We start from the raw sequence: 18072 nt of genomic DNA on the forward strand, positions 1-18072 counted from the left end.
ATTCATATGGTATATGTAGTTGACAAGCCTTGCAGAATATCCTCTATTGAAGAAAATTTATGGCAAAGACAATCCGGATGGGGTATAGAAGGGAACAAGAGCTCATGTGTGATCACATGGTTTTGTCTTCCCGTCAAGCGTTTGGGCAAAATATGTGGATCAAATTAGCTACTTCTATTTCCATCATTTATTTTGAATTGTTAGGTTGATACAAAGTCTCATTCCCAAGCAAGGAATCATGGTGCTGAATCGAAAGACAGTCATGTGAACTTTGTTCAAATGCTAATGTCTCTAACCAATCCCAACTTAATTGCTTCACGACCACTAACACCAACTACTTGAGATATTGTAGGCTTATATTTATTATAGTTTTAATCTGAATGCCTAACTAGTTATATATAGACAAGTCCATGTGATTTTACTTGAGCTGATGTTCCTTCATTGGGTCCATCCTTATGGCTTAAGACCAATCATTTAGATAACTGATGTTCCTTGATTGGGCCCATCCTAGGGAGACCAAAATTTTAAACCAAATTTGCAAAACAAATGATGTGTCACCAATAGGAAATAAGCACGTTAATCACCGTTTAAGTAATAATCCAATCATCAACAACCACATCATTTGGTTTGTAAATTTTGTTTAAAAAATTTAGTCCCCATAGTATTATCCTAAAATAAATGATGGAAAGATAAATACTTCGATCCACATATTTTGCCTAAATTGCTTGTTAGGAAGACAAAACCATGTGATCCCTCATGAGCTCTTGTTCCCTTCTATGCCCCATCCGGATTGTCTTTGTCGTATATTTTCTTCAACGGAGGTTACTCTACAAGACTTTTCAACTATATATACCAAATGAGTGCGTGAGTTAATGACCACCAAATTAAGTCTACAACATCTCAAGTCTGATTTTCCTTGTTTCCCAAGTTCCTTGAGATCTTGTTCAAGTTTTTATAAACTCGATTACTAGTCTTTCCTATCAAGATTTACAACAATGGGGTTCCGTCTTCCAGCTGTAATTCCTGCCAAGAAACTTCTTGGGCGGTCTTTTTCAAATTCAAGTCAAGGAGCTTCATATAAGTTATCAGATGTCCCAAAAGGTTATTTTCCAGTTTATGTTGGAAAGAGTGAGAAGCAGCGGTTCATTGTTCCTCTTTCATTGCTCAACCATCCTGCATTTCAAGACTTGCTAAGTGAGGCTGAAGAAGAATTTGGATTTGATCACCCAATGGGCGGTCTAACAATTCCCTGCAGACAAGATGCCTTCCTTGATCTCATTTCCTGCTTGAGTGCATTGTGAGATTGGATAATGGAGAACAATTACATTTACTGTGTGATTGTTACAATTTTGTACATCGGACAATTTTTCCACATCTTGTACATTTTTTTTGATTGAGAAAGGAGAATTATTTTTCCTTTGGAATCGGATTTGTGTAAATGGAGACTAGCAATTTTCATAGCTTCTTAATTTACAATATTGAAAAACATCCCTATACCACGCGTTATTGTCTTATGCTAGTGAGCATTAAATTGTTTCTTTCTCAGTCTGATGAAAGGACGGATGTAAAGTTTTTATTGCACTATATCATCAACTAAAGTCGAATGATTGAAGTATGTTTCTGCCAAAAAAAAAGAAAAAGATATGTAATTGTTACTAGAAATAAGGTTAGTTTGGATGTTTTGCCCCATTTTGGTATCTCATTTTGTCCTTGCAGGAATGGATCTTGTACAATCCAAAATCTTCGAGGTTTTAACATTCCAAGTTGAAATATTTTGTTCTAGTTCTAGAGGTAGCAAAATCTTGAATAAGTTTCTTCTTCAGATTTTCATGGTTGAGTTTCCATTAGAATCTCTTTTAATAGATATTGTTATGCTAATGTGTATACCACTAGAAATCTCGACTAAACACACCCTTTTTGAAGCAATTGTGACTCCTACTTGTTAATTACTTGATTTATATTATCAAACTGAGAATTTCCTACAACATTCAGAAACGTAAAATAAGTTAAACCTTTCAAAATTATTTAGTAACATTAAGTGCATGAGCACCAAATTTCACTGTTAGTTCTAATGGACACAAGCTTCCACAAAAGCTCATCATTTCCAGCGCAGTCCTGAATCGCTGCTTGAGTAGTGTGCTGCTAAATATGAACCTGGTGCGACCCCCCTGCTGATGTGCAACCCTGAATTGTTTGTTGACTAAATACTGCGGTTTTGAACAAGGAATTTGGTTGTGAAGAAGTGGTACGCCATAAACCATGACATATAACCAACAAGAAGAATAGGGGAAGCTAACCACAAAATGATGAAATGGGAGGGGGAGGGGGAGGTACTAATTACAATATATGTACCTCTTGATTAATCAGAAAATGGTTCAATGAATGTTTTCCCCGCAGTAAACTAACCCCAAGAAGATTTTGATCCTAGGAGTTTCATAGTTATAGCCAAGTCGAGGGGCATATTTCATCTTTCCAATCACATTGGCCTGAGCAGAAATGGTACAGCCATGTCCGCAGCTAGTGAATCACGCAGCATTTGCTTTTAAAAGCTAGAGACTACGGTAAAGTAGTGTACTTTGTTGTTGAAAGCATAATTTCATGCTCCAACGGGGATATGTTGAATCAACACATTCGGTGCTCCCTTATAGAATTGGCTATCTTACAGGTCTTCTGAGAGGTCTAATTAAAGGGTGGCTTTGTTTGCTTGAAAGATTAGTGCTGCATCAACATCACCCGCTGACACCACTAAATGTGGACTTATGGTGCTCACACACTTAATTTAGCATCAGTCTTATTGAAGGTCAAACGTTTCTCGCATTCTTTTTGACACGCCCCGACCCCGATATTCCCCAAATACCAGGATAGGCACGTGCTGGCCGACACCCGAAGGTGACGAAAGCCATTTATTAAGTGTAAATGCTGAAAATAAGGGATAAATAAGGTTTATAAATATAAAAGAATAATTAATATGCAAATAAGGACCGTGTTCAGAGCACACCTCTAAGCTAGAACACTAAAAGAAAATAGTATAAAATTGAATGAAACAAAGGAATGGGTCCTACACCGAAAGGACTCGAAGATGCCGATGCGGAAGTGCCTGGACGTCGGGATTGTATGCCTCGATTCTAAGTCCTGAAGGGGGCGCAAAACAAACATGAGTGGACCAAGTTGATATATATATATATAATAAAACAGTTATCAACATACTAACCCCCAGGTTTTATGAAAACACATATATAATGATAAACATAGGTTTTTCGAAACCTAGCATGTCGTGCAATGTCTCAAATCATCATTCTCATAAACAATAATAATCACTAGTGAATGTCCAATATAACACTTCAGGCCCCATGCCGGCTCCCCATCTCTGAGCACACAGTCAGAGGAAAATGCACTTCAGGCCCCTTGCCGGCTCCCCGTCTCTGAGCAGACAGTCAGAGGAAAACACACTCCAGGCCCTATGCCAACACCAAACCGTCGCCCGGGACGGACCGGATCTATCCCTACGTCCCGTAGCGGAAAGGACCACTAGGTAAGTACAAAACCAATGAACATACATATATTGAAAATCAACTTCATAGTATAAAGTCATTCATCATCTATACTATAAAGAGGTGTTCTAAACATGTTCTAAATATCATATCGTCATCCATCAAATATGCTATAAGAACATGGGTTATAGGAAAAATAGTAATAATTCAAACTAGCCTTAGTAAGCATGTTATCTCGTAAAACGTTCATAAAACATAATCATCAAATCATGCTTTTCATGTATGCATTTCTACTATCAAAACATGCATTTTTAGAAGGGGTCCACTCACAGTACTTCGCCGTCGAAAAGCCACGCCACTAGCGAAGACGGAAACGCCACAATTAAACGCCCCTAAGCACAAAAAGGGTACATTTAGTCAAACTCTACTCAAACGATTGAATTTGGGAAAACGGACATCGGAAACGGGTTCAGGACGTCGAAATTAGCCTAGGAGGGGTCCCGCACGAAAACCCAAAAAATCAACGGTCAAAGTCAACGTTGACCGTTGACCGGTCAAAGTCAAAGTCAACGCTGACCGTTGACCGGGTCAACGGTCAGACCGGATCCGGGTCAACAGGTCAAACGGGTCAGGGTCACGGGTCAACGGGTCAGGGTCAGGGTCACGGGTCACGGGTCACGGGTTTTGGGTTTTGGGTTTTGGGTTAGGGTAATTGGGTTTTGGGTTTTGGGTTAGGGTAATTGGGTTTTGGGTTTTGGGTTAGGGTTTTGGGCTTTGGGTTAAAACAGAAAATGGGTTTGGGCTTGGCAGGAAAGGCCCAAAGGCCTTGGGTTTGGTGGTCGCCGGATTCCAAGGAGGGGGAAGGCCGGATTTCGGCCGGAGAATTCCCAAGCTCCGATGGAGCTCAAAACTCCACCAAAACATGTCATTCAATATACCAAATTGAAGCCCCGAAGGTAAGGAATCGAAATATACCCTTGGTTCCCGTCATCGTGGTCGGAGTTGGCCGGAAAACAGCCTGGAAGCCACGGGTGTCCGCCGGAACTCGCACGCCGGCCAACTCGCCGTGGTTTGGCCGGAAATTGCCTCGAAAGGGGCGGTGCTCGTCGGAAAACTGGGAAATGCCTCCGAGGTGGTTTTCTTCGTGGTTTGACGTCCAAAGCACAACCACGGGGTTAGAAAAGAGTTATAGGTGTGGGCATGGGTGTGTGTGTGTGTGTGTTCTTGTCGGAGGAAGGAGCACCGAGAGGAGGAGAAAGGAGAGAGAGCACGGGAAGAGAGTGAGGGAGAAGAGAGAGACTTTTCAGTAACAAAAAATAAAGGAAAAGGAAAAAGGGAAGAGACCGGGGAACAAAAACAGGGGTGGGCCCCTTGGGCTCACCAATTAAGGCTAGAAAAACAATTTTAAAAGGAAAGGTATCCCCCAAACTTAGTGAAAATACAAAAATACCTATTTTCCTACGTAAATCCCGGGACGGGTTATTACACTTTTATTTTGTATGGTGACTCTTATACATCTCCTACATCGAGTATCAATAAAAAGTTGGAGTCGCAATTGGACATATGGAGGAGAATTATTCTTATACAGAAATTTTCATATTGGAGTTGTTTGAATGAAAAATTCACAATTTAATCTACAGAATGACATACTAGTCATGCAGAGAAAACTTGGATTATTGTCCAAAACTGTCGGGGGAACTACTTCTTAACATATAAGCATTCTCTTAACTGTAAAAAAGGATCCTAATGGGAAACTCATCACAAGAGAATCTGAAGAAATAAATCCAAGATTGTAGGTTACGTCTTTTTTTCATTCTCATTTTTATGAAAGAAAACAAAATTACTCCTTATGGTTAAATCAGGCGTTTCATCACACGACCAAGAAATGTTTTGTTGGTCATTATCGGAAGATGATAACAAGCAGCAGCAACACAGCTGGTCATATAATTTAAAGGGATGCTTTCTATATTGTAATGTAATAAGCTATGAATATTGCTACAGTCTCCATTTAGGCATTTACGAATCTGGTTCAAGGGGAAAAGTATGTGTCTCCCTCCTCGATCGAAAAAAAAATGTACAAAATCTGGAAATTGTTTGGTTTCCAAAATTGTAACAATCGCACAGTTCGTGTAATTGCTTTCCACAATCTGCTACTCTGTCATACTGCACTCAAGCGAGATAATAGATCAAGGAAAGCATCTTGTCTGCAGGGAATTGTTAGACCGCCCATTGGATGATCAAATCCAAATTCTTCTTCAGCTTCACTTAGCAAGTGTTGAAATGCAGGCTGGCAGAGGAATGATATGGGAACCACAAATCGGTGCTTCTCACTCTCACCAACAAAAACTGCAAAATTACCTTTACGGACATCTGCTAAATTATATGAAGCTCCTTGACTTGAATTTGAAAAAGACCGTCGAAAAAGTTTCTTAGCAGGAATTACAGCAGGCAGCCGGAACCCCATTGCTGTAAATCTTTGGAGGAAAGACTAGCAATAAAGTTTATAAGAACTTGAAGAGGATCTCAATGAACTTGCAAGTGCAAAACAAGAAAGCTCTATACTTGAGAACTTGAAGATTTAATTTGGTGGTCATCATCCCATTCATATGGTATATATAGATGAAAAGTATTGTGTAATATCTTCTACTAAAGAAAAAAAATACATGGTAAAGATAATGACAATCTGGATGGTGTATAGAGTGGAATAAGAGCTCATCAAGGATCACATGGTTCTGTCTTCAAATTAATCAAGCATTTAGGCAAAATATGTGGAGCCTCCATCACTACCAAGGCTTGTGATGAATTGGATGACAGAGCCATGTGAACTTTTAAATGCTGATGTCTATAGCCACTCAATTGCCTGGAGAACACCCACACAGCCTTTCACGCCAACTACTAGAGAATTTTTTTTTTTTTCCCGACACATCCATTGTTTCAGTTTGGATATGGAAATTTTTTGTTATGATATAGTACTGCAACAACAAATCAATTTGTATTGGGTCCACATATATAGTATGTTGAACTAGCAACCTGCAAGAAAATGCCTGTTTTCTGCATGTTTCTGATTTTATACTAGTCATGTATCTATTCTTCCAAAATGATTCAATTATGCAAACATTAATCTGATGGCATCGGTGGTTGTAACTTTGAGACAAGTTCATGTGATTTTCCATGAACTAATCTCTCTCATGGTACCATCATGGTCCCTCAATAATCACCACTCGGAGAAAAGTTGATGAATTTGAAGACAAAGGCATGTGAACTGGCAAATGCTACTGTCTTTAGAATTATTATTTTTTTCAATCCCATTCAATTTCCTGCAGACCACTCCCTCAAACTTTCTTATAACATTATGCTGATTGTTAGGATTACGACTGATCTTGCCGGCGTACCTTCGGAACATGAGTAGGACATTGTGTTTTATTTTAGTTTCAATACTTTTTCAGTTTGTGCAGTTATTAAGAGATGTAGCTGTAGGGTATTGTGATTCTTCATTTCTGCTCATATTTTTTTCTTGATTAGTTGGAAAGACAAGTCCATGTGATTTTCCATGAGAAAATGACTATCACTTGGCTCCGCCACGGTCCTTCACCAATCGTATTTTTTTCCGTAAACGACTCGTGAAATATTGATAATTAACTTGTAGACAAGCCCATGTGATTTTCTATGAGAAAACTCTCTCTCTCACTTGGGTCCATCCCAGTGCTTCATCACCAATCATTTCAGGTAACTGATGGCTTGCAGCATACCGCTTTGGCTATATATGCATACATCATCCAAGGTTCAGAAGCAAACCAACACAACTCTTCTACTCCCAAGCATATCTTATCAAAGCTCTTTCTGTCCCGAAATTCATTTGAACTCTTTATTGTTCCTTTTTACAGAGAAATTTTAAAACCATGGGTTTCCGATTGCCTGGTATTTTACATGCCAAGAAAAGTCAAGTTTCTTCAAAGTCATTGGATGTTCCAAAAGGCTATCTTGCCATCTACGTTGGGGAGAGCCAGAAGAAGCGGTTTATTATTCCGGTGTCCTACTTGAACCAACCTTCATTCCAAGATCTGTTAAGCCTATCTGAAGAAGAATTTGGATATGATCATCCAATGGGTGGTATCACAATCCCCTGCAGTGAAGACACCTTCCTTGGTCTCACCTCAGCTTTGGTGTATAAGTAGAGGCTAGCTACATATACGTCGACACGATTTTGACACCAACAGCTGTAAAAGCACTTGGCAATTTTAATCGCTTTCTGGCTCACTTGAAGGAGGTTCAATTGATTGATCATCCAATGAATCACCATGATGGAAGAGGACATCAACGTCAAACCGCTTATGAGCTGAGAGGAAAATGGCCAGCCTAGCGGACATAAACTCGCTGACACAATTTTTGTAGAATAGTTATTGTCAACTGAATGTACATAGTTGTCCTGCAAGGAAAACTGAGATTAGAATATTTCATTACAATACAACGTTTTTACAGTTTCATAATATACCTTTCATTTTATTTGCTATCTTGTTCAATCAAGTTATGAACAGACGATAAATTTATACACAAGGGACTAATTACTGGAATATTGACAGACGAAGTAATGCAAGTAAACATCATAGGCAGATTTAAAAACATGTTATGAATGGACTATTGTATGGATAAAATTTTAAATATAACAAGCATTGGATGTACCCAGAATAGCACTAATCCCTGCTGAAATTACCATGAAAATACCAATGTGTTTATTGAATATGCCCCAAATTAAATAGCACTAGTCCATGCTTAAATTCTCACAAAAATATCAATGCGAACATTTTAATACATTCTATCTCATAGAAATTTTCGTTTGGTTGACATTAAAAGCCTATTCAGGCAAATCCCCAAAGACATGCGCCAAAGCTTTTAACCATCCTAGGCTCTAAGATATCCAAATCTTGATATGATTATATTACTTACTAGCATGGTCAAAAAGTTTCAACTATACAGATATTAGCAAAGTAAAGATATAGTCTCAAGCAGGTTCTTTACTGCAAGAGATCAGCCTAGCTACTTAATTTTTGCCCGTGTCAAGAACTACAACTCTTACCTTCCCCAAAGTTGATCTGATTACTCAAATAAATGGTACCTGTACATACAAATGTCCTAACTTGATTTTGTGTGTTGACAGTGGAATCCGTACGTATTAAAATATTTCCCTTTATGGGAGCTATAGGTCTTTGGCTAGCTAATTCAGTACTCACTTGTGTTAAATCTCTCATGGACAGTGGAATGACAAGATTGGTGATTAAGCCAAAAGAACTAGGGACCGAAGCCGTTTGGAAGCTCCTGAGTCAATGTCCATCTTATTAAAGAAGCACCGTGTCCACTCTCAGCAGTTGTATAGAAGTAACTAAAACTGACTGACAATATATCCCACCTTTAAGATAATCCCCTAGCTAATTAGATCACAAACAGGCTTATTGAAGGTTGAACGTTTCTTTCATTCTTCTGTTTTGTATGATGACTCATATACATCTACATCAAGTATTAATAAAAAGTTGTAGTTATAATTGGATATATGGAGAACAATATAACTCATACAGAAAATTTCACAGTGGAGTTGTTTGAATGAAAAATTCGCATTTTACTCTACCAAATGACATACTAGTCATGCAGAGAAAACTAAGGTTATTGTAATGTAATAAGCTATGAACATTTCTCCATTTAGGCATTTACATAATCTGATTCCAGGGGAACAATATTTCTCCCTCGATCAAAAAATAAAATAAAATGCACAAAATCTGGAAATTGTTTGATTTACAAAATTGTAACAATCACACAGTTCATGTAATTGCTCTCCACAATCCACCACTCTATCAAACTGCACTTAAGCGAGATAGAAGATCAAGGAAAGCATCTTGTCTGCAGGGAATTGTTAGACCGCCCATTGGATGATCAAATCCAAATTCTTCTTCAGCTTTACTTAGCAAGTGTTGAAATGCAGGCTGGCAGAGGAAAGATATGGGAACCACAAATCGGTGCTTCTCACTCTCACCAACATAAACTGAAGAATAACCTTTAGGGACATCCGCTAAATTATATGAAGCTCCTTGACTTGAATTTGAAAAAGACCGTCGAAAAAGTTTCTTAGCAGGAATTACAGCAGGCAGACGGAACCCCATTATAGTAAATCTTTTGGAGGAAAGACTAACAATAGAGTTAATAAAAACTTGAAGATCTCAAGGAACTAGCAACAGAAAAACAAGAAAGCTATATGCTTGAGAATTTGAATTTAATTTGGTGGTCTTGATCCAATTCATATCGTATATATAGATGAAAAGTCATGTTGATTAATATTTTTGGCTAAAGAAAAAATATATGGTAAAGACAATGACAACTCAATGGGTATAGAAGGGAACAAGAGCTCATTAGGGATCACATGCATGGTTCTGTCTTCAAATTAATCATGCATTTAGGGAAAAAATATGCGGAGCCTCAATCACTACCAAGGCTTTTGAAGAATTGGAAGACAGAGCCATGTGAACTTTGAAATGCTAATATCTATTGCCATTCAATTGCCTGGAGAATACCCACACGGCCCCTCACGCCAACTACCACAGATTTTTTCCCGACACATCCATCATTTTATCAGTTTGGGTATGGAAACTTGTTGCTATGATATAGTAGTTCAACCACAAATCAATTTGTATTGGGTCCGCATATATAGTATGTTGAACTAGCAACCTGCCAGAAAATGCCTGTTTTCAGCATGTCCCTGATTTTATAGTTATGTATCTATTCTTCCAAAAGGATTCAATTATGAAAATTTTAATCTGATCTGATGGCGTCGGTGGTTATAACTTGGAGACAAGTTCAAGTGATTTACATTGAGCTAATCTCTCTCATGATACCATTGTGGTGCCTCAATGATTTGTTGTGTCTTGGCTGATTATCTTCACCAACATACAAACCCACATTTGAATAGTTTAAAATACAAGAAATAAAGACACCGAGAAATTTACGAGGTTCGGCAAAAACCTGCCTACGTCCTCGGAGAGATATTGCTCTTCACTATGAGAAAAAACAGTACAAGTTACACATGAGTTATATCGACATAACCCAATCCCATATCCCTTGTACACCCACTCATAGAATTTTTCCAAGAGCCTCACTCTACCCCAAGAGTTCTTTCACAAGAGACCTTTCACTCTAGCTCTCTTGATTTCTCTCTGCAACTCTCTCTACAACCATAAGGCATAACAAATGCCTTAATATAAAATGTTCAACTTTTCCCATGGGAGAGCCGAATGCTCTCCCCTTGGATGCTTCTTTATGCTTTCTCATCATGATGCTTCCTCATCATGATGTTCCTTCATCATTTTCTTATTTCTTGCTTTCGGCTTCTTTAACAAATGCTGCCAATTAAAACAATAGGAAAACCACCCCGTGGCTTTCACATGGACCAAATAATTATGGCTTTGAAAAAGCCACAAAACAAGGAACAAATCAAGCCACAAAATAAGGAACAAATCAAGCCACAAAACAAGGAAACATAATCCTCATCATGATGTTCCCTCATCAATATTGTTTTGTTTCCTAGCCTAATTTGGCCACTATCCAACAATCTCCACCTTGGCCAAATTCGAAAACATCACAGAGACTCGAATCAACACTCACCATAAGCACCCAAAGTACAAACTAAGGACAACGGTAACTAAATCAAATTCCCCAAACTTTCTGGTACTCATAATGATCTCCACCTCGACTCAAACTGTACCAAAGTCCATTGGCCTTACGTACCAGCATGCACACTCTGAATCAACCTCGTTGGTCCTGTTCCGATTCAGTCACTGCCAATGCATGTGCAGCTGCTGCAAGCAAAAAAAAAAAAAAACATTTAGCTTCAGACAGGATCTCGACACATCCTCGTCTCCTCCAGCAGGTTTTCCTCCTCTTCATTGTCTGCAACTTAGAAACTTGTCAGTGCACCCATTTCCAGCAACACCCGTCGAGCCAGACAAACATTCCTCACAGTTCTCATTCTTCAGGACCATCTCATCACCTGTGAATCCCATAGCTCCACCTGCTGCAAAACCCCTGCAACCCTTGAGACTATACATCACCAGGAGATGTGTTGCTTCGAGTACCTAGAGGGCATACTCGAAGTCTTCCGCCACAAAATTGCTGCTACCTGGACCAAGATCATCCTTTCTTTTTCTCAAAGGACAATTTATCTTTTTATGCCCAAATTCTTTGCAGTCATAGCATTGTGGTCCCTTGCCTTTGGAGCTTGATTTGAACCTGCTGTCTCTCTCAAATCCTCCTCCCAATTTTCTTCCATGATTCCAACCTTGAACAGCTAAAGCAGTCTCGTGCCCACCATCAACAATGGTCTTCCTCTTTTGTGTATCATAAGACACCAAAGAAGCCCGCACCTGCTCCAAACTTACTGTATCTTTTCTATGCAATAAGGTTGTCACAAGATTCTCATACGAATCTGGAAGTGAGGTAAGAAGTAAAAGGGCTTTATCTTCTTCCTCAACCTTAACATCAACTTTCCTCAATTGATCCAAGTATCCATTGAACACATTCATGTGGTCCATGAGATTCCCGCCTTCATCCATCTTCAGCTTGTACAGCTTCCTCTTCAGATGTAACTTGTTCGTCAAACTCTTAGCAATATAGAGTTTTTCCAACTTCTCCCACAGTGCAGGCGCAGAATCTTCATCCATAACATTGTTGATAATGTTATCAGCTATGTAGTGTCGAATCGTGCTAACACAACGCGACTCCAGCTCCTCCCACTGGTCATATGTCATTTCTTTAGGCTTCCCATCTTTTCCCTTCAAAGCTCTAACCAAGCCTTGTTGAGTCAAGACATCCTTTACTCTCATCTGCCAGAGAGTAAAACTGCCCTTCCCATTAAACTTCTCAACTGAAAACGACATGTTTGTAGTCATCATGGTGAATAATAAATCTGAACCTTCAATGAACCAAAGCTTCCAACAAAGCTCTGATACCAATTGTTGTGCCTTGGCTGATTATCTTCACTAACATACAAACCCACAGTTAAATAGTTTAAAATACAAGAAATAATGACACCAAGAAATTTACGAGGTTCGGCAAAAACCTGCCTACGTCCTCAGAGAGATATTGCTCTTCACTATGAGAAAAAAACAGTACAAGTTACACATGAGTTAAATCGACATAACTCAATCCCATATCCCTTGTACACCCACTCACAGAATTTTCCCAAGAGCCTCACTCTACCCCAAGATTTCTTTCACAAGAGACCTTTCACTCTAGCTCTCTTGATTTCTCTCTGCAACTCTCTCTACAACCATAAGGCATAACAAATGCCTTAATATAAAATGTTCAACTTTTCCCATGGGAGAGCCGAATGCTCTCCCCTTGGATGCTTCTTTATGCTTTCTCATCATGATGCTTCCTCATCATGATGTTCCTTCATCATTTTCTTATTTCTTGCTTTCGGCTTCTTTAACAAATGCTGCCAATTAAAACAATAGGAAAACCACCCCGTGGCTTTCACATGGACCAAATAATTATGGCTTTGAAAAAGCCACAAAACAAGGAACAAATCAAGCCACAAAATAAGGAACAAATCAAGCCACAAAACAAGGAAACATAATCCTCATCATGATGTTCCCTCATCAATATTGTTTTGTTTCCTAGCCTAATTTGGCCACTATCCAACATGATTGCCAATCAGTCGTTTCAGATAATGGATGGTTTATGGCTTATATCCATTTATCTATATATTTTATGGTAAGGCTCAGAAGAAAATGTCAAAGCCTTCTCTCATTTTTGGAAGTCAACTGAAATTTTGCATTGTTGCTTAATTTTCTGAATAAGAAATTTTAAACTATGGGTTTCTGGTTGCCGGGCACTGTTCATGCTAAGAAATTCCAAGTTTCTTCAAAGGGCTTGGATATTCCTAATGAGAACTATAATGTATTATTATTTTTTATTCTGCTGGTTATCTTATATATCTTATGTTTGGGTTCTATTGAACTCTTGTGTATTTGTTCCTACGTCTTTCTATCACTTGTCAATTCTAGGTGTATATCAGGATCGAGGCGTGGCACCTCAGTCATGATAGATTGAACATAAAAGGAGAGATTTGTTAGCCTACGACTTTATATGCTCCGCTATTGATTCAGTACTTTGTATTCATACAATCTCTGTTGAGTTATAACCTCCATATAGTAAGGCTTAGTTCAGTTGGCTAGCTAAAGCAGTAAGCTCCTAAACTCTTCGGTATAATTACGAATGAAACCGTGCAATTATACATTGTAAATCCCGATGTAAGATTTTCAACAAAAACATGGTACATCACAATTCTAAGTATTGTAAAATTGAGCTGTTATTTTCACAGCAAATAGTATTTCCCTTACAAAAATGTTGTGATCATTTACTAAAAAATTACTGCAACTTTTATGTACATCATTCAACGATACAGTTTTTACTCCTCACAAAAGTTTTGACAATTACTTCCTACAGCCATTGTTACCAAATCATGTACTTCTTCACGGACCAAGGTTGACAAAAGTTTTCACAATTACTTCCTACACCAAATGTTACCAAATCATGTACTTCTTCACGGACCAAGGTTGACAAAAGTTTTCACAATTACTTCCTACACAAAATCATGTACTTCTTCACGGACCAAGGTTGACCTAGGTGGTAGTAGATAAGAGATACTCGTATTGTAAACAAACTATATAGAAACTGAAATCTTTCTCTGTAAGCTTTCTTTTGTATTGAATAACTCATTACATTGTGATAGTATATATAGCCTTTGGCTATTTACATTCACACCTTTAACAACCTTAACTAATCACAACAATTAAAATAACTAATTACATTTAGTTATAACAAACTATTTATCAATAACTGAAATGGATGACTTGCCATTCTCCCCAATCCCCCTCAAGCTAAAATTGGGATCAGAGATGATACCAAGTGGAAGCTTCGATTGCAAGTGAGCAAACCTGCTTTTAGACAGAGACTTGGTGTGTATGTCAACCAATTGATCTTCACTACAAACAAACTGCACTTTAACCAAATTGGCAAGCACTAATTATTTGATATAGAGTAGTCTCTCTCAACGTGTTTTGTTCTTGCATGAAATAAAAGATTGGAAGCTAAAGAGATAGCTGAGATATTGTCACACCACAAGGTAGGAATTTTAGGCAGAGGAAACTGATGATCATGGAAGGTTTTTCAAATCCAAGTGATCTCTACAGCTATGTGAGCTAAGGATCGATACTCAACTTCTGTGGAAGATCGAGCAACTGTGCATTGTTTCTTGGCACTCCAACTTATGATATTTCATCCAAGTAACACACAATATCCACTTGTTGGTCGTCTGTCAAATGTGCAGCTTACCCAATCAATATCTGAGTATGCCACTTTACCCAAGGTAGAGATATTGGGAATGGTGATTGAGGAGGAAGATGCGGTTGCGGAAGCCATGGAAATAAAAAGGACCAAAGCTCGAATACGATGTGAACTTTCCATATTTCATTGATTATAAAACAGGGCCTAGCAACCTTATCTACAATTATAATCTTCAATTATATCATCCTGCATAGAGTACATTTTGCACTCACAAAAGGGAAAAATATTTGTACAGTATGCAGAAAAATTTTGCTTTACAAAAATGTAACGCAACTCATGTATTTACAATGTATTCAAAATTGAGAAATAATATCAATGAAGGTATCTTGTCTGCAGGGAATTGTTAGACCACCCATTGGATGATTAAATCCAAATTCTTGTTCAGCCACACTTAGCAAGTCTTGGAATGAAGGTTGGTTGAGGTATGATACAGGAATGACAAACCGCTGTCTCTCGTTCTCCCCAACATAAACCGCTAAATAACCTTTTGGGACATCTGCTAAACTATATGAACCACCTTGACTTGGATTTGAAAAAGACCTCTGAAGAACTTTTATTGCATGAGTTGCACTTGGACAACGGAAACCCATGGTTTTATGTCTCTCTAGAGAAATGTCTGGCGTAAGTTTATAGGAGCAAGAAGAAGAGAAGAGTTGAGAAGATGCAGAGACTTGAATGGATGGCAATGAAAGTCTCATGAAATAAATATAGTTAAAGTTTTATGTAGGATGTGCTCCGTTGAAAGAAATATGTGGTGACAATTAAGACCATCTTGATAGGGCATAGAAGGGACACTGATAAAATGATGCTGTTTTCCACCTCAACTTCAATATTTTAGGTGAAATATTGCTGGACAGAATGCAGTAGCTAGTTCAACAGACATATAGTCTCAATCACCACCAATGTATTTTGGCGAGATGTGAATTTGAAGACAGAGGCATGTGAAGTTGTAAATGCTTCTGTCTTTAGAAATTTGTTTTTTTTTTCAATCCCATTCAATTTCCTGCAGAGTGCAGACCACTCACTCAAACTTTCTTATAGCATTATGTTGATTGTTAGGATTACCAGTGATCTTGTCGGAGTATCTTCCAAACATGAGTAGGACATTATGTTTTATTTTAGTTTCAATACGTATTCAGTTTTTGCAGTTATTAAGAGATGTAGCTGTAGGGTATTGTGATTCTTCATTTCTGCTACATTTTTCTTGATTAGCTGGAAAGACAAGTCTATGTGATTTTCCATGAGAAAATGACTCAAACATGGCTCCACCACGGTCCTTCACCAATTGTACATTTTTTCTGGAACCGAAGTCCTTGAAAAATTGGAAGACGTAACCATGTGAACATAATTGCTTGAGCAGCTGGATCTCTGGCCCGTCCGCATTCAATTGCCTCCAGACCACTCACTCCAACTTGTACACAAACGTATCAATTTCCTAACCTATATCCGAACCAAAAAGATTATGTCTTCACATTTTTTATGCTAAAATTGTTGAACTAGCACCATGGGAAAAAAATTCTTGTCTCAAGCATGTCTCTGATTTTTTATAGGCCTTCATATAATAGAGCTGGACACCGGGTTGCTTTCGTTTGGTCATCGACTTGTGAAGTGTTTTTGATAACTTTTAGACAAGTCCATGTGATTTTTCATGAGCAAACTCTCTCTCACTTGGGTCCATCTCAGTGCTTCATCACCAACCATTTTAGGTAACTGACGGCTTGCAGCATACCGCTTTAGCTATATATGCACACATCATCCAAGGTTCAGGAGCAAACCAACACAAGTCTTCTACTCCCAAGCATATCTTATCAAAGCACTTTCTGTCCTGAAATTCATTTCAACTCTTTATTGTTCCTTTTTACAGAAATTTTAAAACCATGGGTTTCCGATTTCCTGGTATTTTACATGCCAAGAAAAATCAAGTTTCTTCAAAGTCATTGGATGTTCCAAAAGGCTATCTTGCCATCTACGTTGGGGAGGGCCAGAAGAAGCGGTTTATTATTCCTGTGTCCTACTTGAACCAACCTTCATTCCAAGATTTGTTAAGCCTAGCTGAAGATGAATTTGGATACGATCATCCAATGGGTGGTATCACAATCCCCTGCAGTGAAGACACCTTCCTTGGTCTCACCTCAGCTTTGCGGTATATGTAGAGGCTACATATACGTCGAAATGATTTAACACCAACGGCAGTAGGAACACTTGGCAATTTTAATCGCTTTCTGGCTCACTTGAAGGAGGTTAAATTGATTGATCGTCCAATGAATCATCGTGATGGAAGACAACATCAACGTCAAACTGCTTCTGAGCTGAGAGGAAAATGGCCAGCCTAGCGGACGTAAACTCACTGACAATTTTTCAAGAATAGTTATTGTCAATTGAATGTACATAGTTGTCCTGCAAGGAAAACAGAGATTAGAATATTTCATTACAATACAACGTTTTTACAGTTTCACGATTTACTTTTCATTTTAGTTGCCATCTTCTTTCAATCAAGTTATGAACAGACAATAAATTTACACACAAGGGACTAATTACTGGAATATTGACAGACGAAGTAATGCAAGTAAACATGGCAGATTTAAAAACATGTTAAGAATGGACTATTGTACGGATAAAATTTTAAATATAACAAGCATTGGATGCACCCAGAATAGCACTAATCCCTGCTGAAAGTACCATTAAAATACCAATATGTGCATTGAATATGCCCCAAATTAAATAGCACTAGTCTATGCTTAAATTCTCACAAAAATATCAATGCAAACATTTTTATACATTATTCTGTTTCATAGAAGTTTTCTTTTGGTTGACATTAAAAACCTATTCGGGCAAATCCCTAAAGACATGCACCAAACGTATTAATTAACCATGCTAGGTTCTCAAGATTTGCAAATCTTTATATGATTATATTACTTACTAGCCTGGTCAAAAAGTTTCAACTATACAGATATTATCAAAGCAAAGATATAGTCTCAAGTAGGTTCTTTACTGCAAGAGATCAACCTAGGTACTTTATTTTTGCCAGTGTCAACAACTACGACTCTTACCTTCCCAGAAATTGATCTGATTACTCGAATACATACGAATGCTCTTACTTGATTTAATGTGCTGACAGTGGAATCTGTACGTATTAAGAAATTCCCCTTTATGGGAGCTACAGGTCTTTGGCTAGCTCATTCAGCACTGACTT

At 38.2% G+C, this 18072-nt stretch overlaps 6 protein-coding genes and 1 long non-coding RNA gene across 7 annotated transcripts; 3 read left to right on the forward strand and 4 right to left on the reverse strand.

Moving 5' to 3' along the window:
• The first annotated feature begins 872 nt into the window (after positions 1 to 872).
• Positions 873 to 1494, forward strand: LOC137728094 (auxin-induced protein 15A-like). Its single transcript, XM_088677149.1, has one exon. The coding sequence runs from the start codon at positions 996 to 998 to the stop codon at positions 1299 to 1301; it is 306 nt and encodes a 101-aa protein (XP_088533275.1). The 5' UTR covers positions 873 to 995; the 3' UTR covers positions 1302 to 1494.
• A 1432-nt stretch (positions 1495 to 2926) lies between these two features.
• LOC148693410 (uncharacterized) lies at positions 2927 to 4768 on the reverse strand. The gene is made up of 3 exons (XR_015951874.1): positions 4467 to 4768; positions 3822 to 3883; positions 2927 to 3132 (listed from the first exon to the last, which is right to left on the reverse strand). It is a non-coding gene; the product is annotated as an uncharacterized LOC148693410 (long non-coding RNA).
• A 667-nt stretch (positions 4769 to 5435) lies between these two features.
• On the reverse strand, positions 5436 to 6083 carry LOC137728095 (auxin-responsive protein SAUR21). The gene has a single exon (XM_088677148.1). The coding sequence runs from the start codon at positions 5953 to 5955 to the stop codon at positions 5650 to 5652; it is 306 nt and encodes a 101-aa protein (XP_088533274.1). The 5' UTR covers positions 5956 to 6083; the 3' UTR covers positions 5436 to 5649.
• A 1191-nt stretch (positions 6084 to 7274) lies between these two features.
• On the forward strand, positions 7275 to 7999 carry LOC137727932 (auxin-induced protein 15A-like). Its single transcript, XM_088677150.1, has one exon. The coding sequence runs from the start codon at positions 7391 to 7393 to the stop codon at positions 7664 to 7666; it is 276 nt and encodes a 91-aa protein (XP_088533276.1). The 5' UTR covers positions 7275 to 7390; the 3' UTR covers positions 7667 to 7999.
• A 1147-nt stretch (positions 8000 to 9146) lies between these two features.
• Positions 9147 to 9759, reverse strand: LOC137729793 (auxin-responsive protein SAUR21-like). The gene has a single exon (XM_068468814.2). The coding sequence runs from the start codon at positions 9638 to 9640 to the stop codon at positions 9335 to 9337; it is 306 nt and encodes a 101-aa protein (XP_068324915.2). The 5' UTR covers positions 9641 to 9759; the 3' UTR covers positions 9147 to 9334.
• Positions 9760 to 14980: 5221 nt separating this feature from the next.
• Positions 14981 to 15726, reverse strand: LOC137729062 (auxin-induced protein 15A-like). The gene has a single exon (XM_068467883.2). The coding sequence runs from the start codon at positions 15575 to 15577 to the stop codon at positions 15173 to 15175; it is 405 nt and encodes a 134-aa protein (XP_068323984.2). The 5' UTR covers positions 15578 to 15726; the 3' UTR covers positions 14981 to 15172.
• A 913-nt stretch (positions 15727 to 16639) lies between these two features.
• On the forward strand, positions 16640 to 17332 carry LOC137729064 (auxin-induced protein 15A-like). Its single transcript, XM_068467885.2, has one exon. The coding sequence runs from the start codon at positions 16757 to 16759 to the stop codon at positions 17030 to 17032; it is 276 nt and encodes a 91-aa protein (XP_068323986.2). The 5' UTR covers positions 16640 to 16756; the 3' UTR covers positions 17033 to 17332.
• Positions 17333 to 18072: the final 740 nt, after the last annotated feature.

The sequence above is a fragment of the Pyrus communis genome, chromosome 10 (genome assembly GCF_041283825.1).
Source record: "Pyrus communis isolate YQ-2024b chromosome 10, ASM4128382v1, whole genome shotgun sequence".
NCBI classification, from domain to species: Eukaryota; Viridiplantae; Streptophyta; class Magnoliopsida; order Rosales; family Rosaceae; genus Pyrus; species Pyrus communis.

Bases quoted from the DNA above. Each gene is read 5' to 3' on its own strand.
- LOC137728094 (XM_088677149.1), top strand. From the start codon at position 996: ATGGGGTTCCGTCTTCCAGCTGTAATTCCTGCCAAGAAACTTCTTGGG.
- LOC137728095 (XM_088677148.1), bottom strand. From the start codon at position 5,955: ATGGGGTTCCGGCTGCCTGCTGTAATTCCTGCTAAGAAACTTTTTCGA.
- LOC137727932 (XM_088677150.1), top strand. From the start codon at position 7,391: ATGGGTTTCCGATTGCCTGGTATTTTACATGCCAAGAAAAGTCAAGTT.
- LOC137729793 (XM_068468814.2), bottom strand. From the start codon at position 9,640: ATGGGGTTCCGTCTGCCTGCTGTAATTCCTGCTAAGAAACTTTTTCGA.
- LOC137729062 (XM_068467883.2), bottom strand. From the start codon at position 15,577: ATGAGACTTTCATTGCCATCCATTCAAGTCTCTGCATCTTCTCAACTC.
- LOC137729064 (XM_068467885.2), top strand. From the start codon at position 16,757: ATGGGTTTCCGATTTCCTGGTATTTTACATGCCAAGAAAAATCAAGTT.